At 41.8% G+C, this 9,557-nt stretch overlaps 1 protein-coding gene across 1 annotated transcript in view; it reads right to left on the reverse strand.

Moving 5' to 3' along the window:
* Window positions 1-7,361, reverse strand: part of LOC132822823 (embryonic polyadenylate-binding protein-like) — a 45,384-nt gene extending 38,023 nt beyond the window's left edge. Inside the window, exon 1 of the mRNA XM_060836181.1 lies at window positions 7,169-7,361. Within this exon, the coding sequence (XP_060692164.1) occupies window positions 7,169-7,361 (193 nt within the window). The remainder of the gene's footprint in view (window positions 1-7,168) is intronic.
* Between the last annotated feature and the right edge of the window lie 2,196 nt (window positions 7,362-9,557).

Consider the following 9,557-nt stretch of genomic DNA (forward strand, 5'->3'; position numbering starts at 1 on the left):
CAATGTCTACTGCTCTGCCAATCATTTTGGTAACTTCCTCAAAAAAAAAATCAAGTTTGAGAGACAAGATTTTCCTTTCACAAATCCCCGCTGACTACCCCTCATCAGTTTTTGCCCCTCAATATCTGAAAATCCTTTTATAATCACCTCCAATTTACCTACAACTGAAGTCTAACTCGCAGGTCTAGAGTTGCTCCTTACACCCTTTCTTAAACAAAAAAGGTACAAAATCAACCATACTCCAGTCAACAAACACGCCACCCATAGTTATAAATGGTGCTAATATCTTTGCAAAGGGCCTCGCAATTTTCTTCCTTACTTCCCACAAGATCCTAGAATACATCAGATCAGGTCCCAGAGATTTCACCACTTTTATATTCTCCAAGACCAAACTTTCTCTTCTGTAATATGAACGGTTTTTAAAAATTCCCTAAACTCTCTCTTTCTCCACAGTAAAAGCTAATGCAAAAACATTCATTTAGGATCTCTCCTGGGGTCGAACACAAAGATGACCCCCTGGACCTTTAAGGGATCCTGCCGTCTCTCTAGTTACTCTTTTACACCCAATGTAATTGAGAATCTCTTTGGATTATCCTGAACCTTATCTGCCAAAGCTGTCTCCATCTCTTTAAATCAACGACAAAAAAGTATTGGGGCATTCTTTAAGAGATTCAATTGAACCAAGTTGTCTATGATCTAGAAACTCAATATTTTTACTCATCCATTGTTCCTTAAATCTTACCAACTTTACCCTTCATTAACAGGAGCAAAATGCCTCTGAACTCTTATTACATGCTTGAAAGCTTCCCACTTGTCAGGTGTCCTTTTATCAGCCAACAGTCTACTCCAACTTTCCAAACATTTTACCTCACATCATTAAAAATTTGCTTTACTCCAATTTTAAAAAAAAACTTTTATGGAAAGTTATCTTTTTTTCACAACCATGTTGAAACTAATAAAATAATAATAGCTGGACCCAAAGTGTTCCACAACTTCTACATCAGTCACCCGTTCTGCCTTATTGCCCAAATCAAAAAGGTCCAAATTTTGCTCCTCCACTAGTCAGAGCTTTCACATATCAAGAAACTTTTCTTGAACACGTATTTCAAATTCTTCACCATCCCTCATTATAACAACATTATATAGAGTCAGGTGTACAGTTTGTTCAGCCTCCCCCTATAGCTCAAATCTGCCAATCCTGGCATCATCCTTGTAAATCTTTTCTGAACCCTTTCAAGTTTCACAACATCCTTCCGATGTGAAGGAGACCAGAATTGCAAACAATATTCCAACAGTGGCCTAACCAATGTCCTGTACAGCCACAACATGGCCTCCCAACTCCTGTACTCAATGCTATGACCAGTAAAGAAAAGAAAAGCATACCAAACACTATCTTATCTATCTGCAACTCCACTTTCAAGGAGCTATGAACCTGCATCTCAAGGTCTCTTTGTTCAACAACACTCCCCACAAACTTACCATTGGTGTATAAGTCCTGCCTGAATTGGCAAAAATTAGAATTTCACATTTATTTAAAATTAAACTCCATCTGCCACTCCTCAACCCACTGGCTCATCTGATCAGCATCTTGTTACACTCAGAGGTAACCTCCTTCACTGTCTACTACATTTTGCTGCCATCTGCAAACTTACTAACTATACCTCCTACGCTCACATCCAGATTATTTATATAAGTGATGAAAAGCAGTGGACCCAGCACTGATCCCTCCTTCCTATCACATCTAAAACCCAGAACAGTGAGCTGCCAGTCTTGTTCATCTCTCAGACAAGTTCCTATAATAGCTATAATGTTCCAATCCCACGTTCTTACACATACCCTGAATTTAGTCTTACCTGTAAGATCCAGTTGTATTGGAATAAATCCCATTTAGTTCTTTAGAGATCTACATAATGGCTTGTTCATCTTTCTTTTCTAATTGACATAATGCCTTCACATTCAGAACTTTGTCGTCAATCCTTCTGTTTACAGTGTTACTTAGAGAGGGGGATGGATGAATTCTATCAGTATTAAGTCTCCTCTAGATATTGGTCACTTTCCAGTTTAGGTTAGGCACATCCTTTTTGAAAAGGTCTTTTCTATCCTAAAAAGAAACATTCCAATTGTCCATAAACCTGAATCACGGAAGAATACATCAGCTTTTCAGCCATTGATTTATCTCCTAACTTTTTGTTGCTTCCCTCATGAGAGTTTGGCATTGGGAATAAACCAGAAATTACTACTTTTGAAGGTTTTTAAAAAAAAAATCTTCTACCTAACCTCATAAATTCACTCTGTACTGCTTTAATCTTTTCCCTAAATACATCATTCCTACCAACGTGTACTCACTGCCACAGCATCCTTGTCTATGTCCCTGACTGAAGAGTCCCCTTTAACAACTGCTACTTCACACAAGAACCATTCCAAGTGTCCAATAACTGACTGCTCCTTCTGTTTTCCTCAGAGACACCATTACCTTCTACAGTTTGAAAACAATTGACCATAACTTGATGGAGGAATAGCTACTGGAGACTTTTGAAGCATCTCCCTTGCTTTGAGTTAGGGGCAGTAGTGGCCCATTCTGCTGGTCAATAAGAACATAGGATTGCGACCTCAACTCCACAGTTCTCACTACCCTGAATAACCTTTGACTCCTTTGTTAATCAAGAATCTCAGTCTTTAAAAGTAAATTTATAATTACATTTTTCTGGATTTCAAATGTATTATCAAAAAAAAAAACAGCATAGTTGTCCTAGAATCATTCTGCTTTCACAGCAGGGAAACAGGTGCTTCAGACCATCATGTCTGCGCCAACCATCAAATAATCCACCACTTGGCCCTTAACCTTGAGTGCTATCACTTTACTTCTGTCATTCCTGGACCAAAATCTTATGATCTTAATGAACCTTCACAATTGAACTCATTCACTAGTGAGGGAAAGAAAAATTATCATATCTACCTTGTCAATATCCTTTAAACACCTGAAGATTTGTAGCCATTGCTCTTTCAATATAATATAGATGCTCAAAACCGTGAGGGGATCACAGAACAGATCCCATTGGTGAAGGGTCAAACGTTGGAGGACAATTATCTAAAGTGATTGGCTAAAAAGAGAATTAGAAGGGAAAAAGTGAGGTCTGCAGATGCTGGAGATCAGAGCTGAAAATGTGTCGCTGGAAAAGCTCAGGCGGTCAGGCAGCATCCAAGGAACAGGAAATTCGACGTTTCAGGCATAAGCCCTTCTTCAGGAATGCCCGAAATGTCGATTCTCCTGCTCCTTGGATGCTGCCTGACCTGCTGCGCTTTTCCAGCAACACATTTTCAGCTAAAGAGAATTAGACAAGGAGTTGGAGGGAAAGAGATACAGAGGAAAAGGATCAATTGAATTGCTCAGAGAGCGCTGACAGGAACTTGATGATGCCTTCATTTGTCACTCAAGACAGTCCCAAGTTCCTCTTCACATCTAGAGATTCCTACCATCTTGTTGAATCTGAATATTCTCATTGCTTTTGAGGCCTTCTGTAATAGGATGATTAATCTTTAAAGTGCCCTCAACTATGTCCAGCCATTGTCTTGTAGTAGCTCATTGTTACACTTTACTCATGAATGTTAAGCTCTCAATAATACAGGCTAAAAACCCTTAATTATATTGTCTACCCTCACTGTCAAGGAATTATTTAATTCAATCCAAGGTTGTTGTGGTTCTGTTCGCCGAGCTGGAAGTTTTTGTTGCAAACGTTTCGTCCCCTGGCTAGGCGACATCATCAGTGCTTTGGAGCCTCCTGCGAAGCGCTTCTTTGATGTTTCTTCCGGTATTTATAGTGGTCTGTCCTTGCCGCTTCCGGGTGTCAGTTTCAGCTGTCCGCTGTAGTGGTTGGTATATTGGGTCCAGGTCGATGTGTTTGTTGATGGAGTTTGTGGATGAATGCCATGCCTCTAGGAATTCCCTGGCTGTTTTCTGTCTGGCTTGCCCTATGATAGTAGTGTTGTCCCAGTCGAATTCATGTTGCTTGTTGTCTGTGTGTGGGGCTACGAGGGATAGCTGGTCGTGTCATTTCGTGGCTAGTTGATGTTCATGTATGCGGATTGTTAGCTGTCTTCCTGTCTGTCCTATATAGTGTTTTGTGCAGTCCTTGCATGGTATTTTGTACACTACGTTAGTTTTGCTCATGTTGGGTATCGGGTCCTTCGTTCTAGTAAGTTGTTGTCTGAGCGTGGCTGTTGGTTTGTGTGCCGTTATGAGTTAAGAAACATCAAAGAAGCGCTTCACAGGAGGCTCCAAAGCACTGATGATGTCGCCTAGCCAGGGGACGAAACGTTTGCAACAAAAACTTCCAGCTCGGCGAACAGAACCACAACAACGAGCACCCGAGCTACAAATCTTCGCACAAACTTTGATCAATCCCAGGTCCCCCTGTTCATACCAAAACCATCCAAAACACAAATATCCAAAGGGCAGGACAAAACAACGGTGGTGAACTAAAGTAGTTAAAGATTCTACAAGATCAAAGAAAGTGTCTTATCAGGATGCCTGAAAAAGAAATGACAAAGCTGAGGATTGGAAGCAATTTCAAACACAGCAGGAGGAGGACCACATGATGCATTCAGAGATGAGAGAATGTGAATGCAAACTGGCAAGGAACATAAAGGTGGGCTGTAAAAGCTTACTTAGGTCTGCAAAAAGTTAACTAGGGCCCATTACAAGACTGGACAGGAGAATTTATTATGGATAAAAGTGACAGACAATTACTTTGTGTCTGTCTTTACAAGGATACACAAACTTTCCCAGAAAGTGCAGTGAACAATAGACTTGTGAAATTGAGGAAGTAAAACAAACAGGTAAAAAAGGTAGTACTTGGAAAGCGAAGTAGATAAAGGTTGAGAAATCCCCAGGCTCAGCAGAGTCAAAGATGATATATCTGCTAGCCCTCTGACCACCAATTTTTCTTCAAAATTTTGTCAACTCTGTAAAAGCTCCTACTGACTGGAAAGTGGCAAATGTAATTCCACTATTTACAAAGGGAGGAAGAGTAGCAATGGGGAACCACAGAACCGTTTGTTTGACATCAGTAATGAAGATGTCAGTATCTACTGCGAAGATTGAGAGAACTGAATATTTAGAAAAGAATGAAGTTGGGGTGGGGGGTCAACATGGATTTATGAAAGAGAAGTCAGATTTGATAAACCTGGAGTTTTTAAGCATATTAACTGTAGTATTAATAAAGGAGACACAGCAGATGTGGTGTATGTGGATTTTCAGAAGCTTTTGATAAGGTCCTACGAGTAACTAAAATTAAACAACATGGGATTGGGCAAAATATACTCAAATGGCTTGAAAATTGGTCAAACAGAAATAAAGATTAAACTGATCATTGTCAAGGTGTCAGGCTGTTACTAGTGAAGTACCACAAGGGTCAGTGCATGGTCCACAGTGAATTACAATCTATATAAAGGATTTGGTAGTAAGGACCAGTTATAATATTCCCCAGTTTGCGGAGGATGCCAGATTGGGTGGAACACAAATTGCGAGGAGTGTAGAAAGAGTTGAAGAGGACTTAGACAGGCTAAGTGAATAGACCAGAGCACGACAGATGGAATAGAAATGTGAATAAATGTGCGATTATTCACTTTGTTCTTTCTACTAAAGGCAGAATATTTCTTAAATAGAGAGTTATTGGGAAGGTAGTATAAGAAAGTAGTTATAGCACGCAATCGCAAAGGCAAGTGATAGGTCCTGTTCATTCGGATTGAGACAGGAATAAAGAATCAAAATAAAAAGAACTGCACATGCTGGAAGCTGGAAATGAAAAATTTTAAAAAAGGCAAGCAAATACATGGGAACACTGACAGGAAAGTGACAAATATTTGCTCCATTATTTACAAAAGGGAGGAAGGGTAGAACAACTGAATGGTTTGTTTGACATCAGTAGTAGAGAACATGTTAGAATATACCAATTTCAACACCCCTCACCCATCCAACTGCAAACTACTCAGCATCCTGACATGGGAATTATTACTATTCCTTCTGTCACTGGGTCAAATCCTGGAATTCCCTCTCCAACAACACTGTGGGTCCAGCTAACACCCCAGGGATGCAAAGGTTCATAGCAGCAGCTCATCTCCATCTTCTGAAGATGCTGGCAGTCAATCATGCCCACATCTCATGAATGAATTATAAAAAAAAGTTTCTTTTATTAGAGATAATGGCCAGTCAGACAAATTAACCATCTTAGTGACTCAATTGGTCATTGACCCATTTGTGACGACTCTGGGAAGGATGGGACTCAACTTCCAGCACATTATTCCCACCAGAATGTAGCAAAAGGAGGTTCTGCTGTTTGTGGGAGCTTGCGGTACACAGATTAACTGCTGCATTTCTGTATTAGAATGACTCCAATCAGCAAAATTATTTTCTGCTTTGCACATTGGGAAGTTCCTCAGCTGTGAAAGGCACTACGTAAATGCAGATTCCTTTCACTACTCGTACTCTGTTCCCAAAATGCACACATTGATAAATTTCCAGCTATTAATATGATACTGATGCAGCCTGGATCTGATAGGGTAAGCTCAAGGGAATGAATAGCTTACTCCAACACCTGTGTTTTCAAAGAATTATGGAATCCCGACAATGTGGAAGCAGGTCATTTGGCCCACTGAGTGCAGACCAATCCCCTAAAGAATATCCCACCCAAACCCACCACCCTATCCTATAGCACTGCATTTCCCATGGTTCATCCACGTTGCCTGCATTACCATGATCAATTTAGCATGGCCAATCCACCCTGCCCTACACATCTTTGGGAGGAAACCAGAGCACCTGGAGGAAACCCACACAGATACAGGGAGAAGGTGAGAACTTCACAGTTGTGCAAGGTTGGCATCAAACATGGGTCTCTAGCACTGCGAGGCAACAGTGCTAACCACTGAGCCACCATGCCATTTTACTGATTAATCAAGGGAATGTGAAATAGATAATCATAGTCCAAGCTGGCAAAGTAGGCCTGAAGGCCAGTCCCTACATGTCTCTTAGGATACCTTGCTAAACACATACGTTAAGTGCAGATTCTGTAAATTACCAGGATCAATTTGGAAGTCCCATCATTCCTAGGAATGTTTCTGCACTCCATAAAGAATTATAGCAAAGACAAAGGCCTCACTTAACCCCACTCACCGTCTGCAGGTTGCTGGAAATTGATGTAAGCATAGCCCAGGGAGCGGCGGGTAACAACATCTCTGCAAACTCGGATAGACATGATGGGTCCAGCAGGAGAGAACTTCTCATATAACATTGCCTCAGTGACATCTTGGTGCAGGTCCCCAACATACAGAGAGGCAATCGGGTAGCCAGGCCCAGCTGCATTCATTTCTGCTGGCTGCAGCTGTTCAATTCTACAAAGACATTTCAAGAGTTTTCTCAGTGAGGACAAACAGAAACAATTACCAGAGAGATGGAATCTTCTTAAACAACACACGGGCCCCCTCCAGGCAGGGGAGGGGACTGGGCTGCTCTATGCTTCAGCTGATGTCAGGAAAAGCCCAGAAGTGGTTTGCTTGGTTGACCCCGTGTACGAGGAATTTTCTCATGGGGAGAGGTTGAGCCTGTACTCTTGAGGAGGAAGGGGGGTATTTTGGAATAGACATCGTTAGGAGGCTTGACAGGGTGGATGTGGAGTTGTTGTTACCCCTTGTGGGAGAGTCTAGGACCAGAGTGCATCATCTCAGAGTAAGAGGCAATCCATTTCAGACAAATGAAGGACTTTCTTCTTACAGTGAAGTGAGTCTGTGGAGTTCTTTACTGCAGAGAGCTGTCGAGGTTAGATCATGTTTATTCAAGATAGATTTTTAACAGGGAGGGGAATTCAGGGTTATAGGAAAAGACAAAAATGGAGGTGAGGATAATCAGATATGATCTCATTGAATGACGGAGCAGGCTTGATGGACTGAATGGCCTACTTCTGCTCCATATCCTAACAGTGTTTAGATAAAGAACAGGTAAAGACACAGCATGTAGTTTTGGTTATGGCAGAGAATTTCCCAATGACATAACAGAAAAATCAATACTAAAGGCACTATCCTGAGGCATCCCAGTGACTTCCCCCAACTCCACTCATGCCTTCCCTTGCTGGCAAGGAGCTACAAGTCTAGCTCAGTTGGCTGGACAGCTGGTTCATGATGCAGCATGATACCAAAGTGGGTTCAATTCCTGTCCCAGCTGAGGTTACACCACGAAGGACTTTCCTCCTCAACCACCCTCCTCAGGCATGGTGACCCATCGCCAGTTATCTCCCTACTGAGAGAGTCTCATCGGACTAAGGGGCTGGGAGACTTTACCTTATAAAAAGGTAAGAAAATTTAAATCATGATACCTCCCCAGTTCAACAGCCACTAAACTCTCACTAGGTAGGGCTCATTATGGTGTCCCTTCGGCCCAGGTGTTAAAAGGAACAAATTGGTTTTCCTGAACAATAAAACATACATTGGGGGTGAAGTAGTGAGGAGTGTTGTTGGGAGTGTACATTCAATGAACATGGGAAAAAAATACACTGCCAAAGTTAAAGGGAAAATTCATTAGAAATACAACAGCTTCAATCCAATCATCGCATTGTGACTCAGCGGTAACTGAAGCACAAGGCTCCAGATTCAATTCCTACACAAGGGTGAACACTGAAGTGCCCGCACCAGAGGGCACCATACTGGCAGGTGCCATTTCTCATTGGAGGCATTAAATCATGGCCCAATCTACCTGCTCAGGTAAATGTGAAAGATCCAGGAAAGGTACTTTGGAAAAGAGCAAGGAAATTATCTTCAGTGTCCAGGGGCCAATCAACATCATACATCAAGTTATTGCTGTTTGTGGGAGGTTGCTGTGCACAAAATGAATGCCATTTCCCAGTTACAAATAATGATTATTCAAAGTCTGTTTAAAAAAAAGTCTTAAAATTTACTAAGGCTCCCTATACAACAACTTCCAAACCAACGGCCACTTCTATCTAAAAGGACAAGGACAGCAGATACATGGAAACACCATCCCCTTCAAGTTCCCCTCCAAGCCACTCAGCATCCTGACTTGGAAATGTATCGCTGTTCCTTCACTGTCACTGGGTCAAAATCCTGGAATTCTCTCCCAAATGGCATTGTGGATCTACCTGCAGCAGTTCAAGGCGGCACCTCATCCCCACCTTCTCAAGGGCAACTAGGGACAAGCAATTAATAGGCCAGCCAACAATGCTCTCACTCCAGTGAATAAACAGAAAAATAAGTGGCTGTATAATATTTTGAGACATCTGATCGTTGTGAAGGGTATTACACATAAACTCAAGGGATCAGTTAACTCAGTGGCAAGGCGGTTGGTTTATGATGCAGAGTGACACTAACAGCATGGGTTCAATTCCAGCACTGGCTGAAGTCACCACTTCTCCCTCCTCCTCCTCTGCCCTCCCCAAGGCATGGTGACCCTCCTGGTTAAACCAGCTCTCCCTGAGGGGTCTGGTAAGGCAGTGGAGATTTTCCTTGACAAAGGCATCTATGTTAATAGATTCTATTACATTCCCATTTGTTAA

This window comes from Hemiscyllium ocellatum, chromosome 15 (assembly GCF_020745735.1).
Source record: "Hemiscyllium ocellatum isolate sHemOce1 chromosome 15, sHemOce1.pat.X.cur, whole genome shotgun sequence".
NCBI lineage: Eukaryota > Metazoa > Chordata > Chondrichthyes > Orectolobiformes > Hemiscylliidae > Hemiscyllium > Hemiscyllium ocellatum.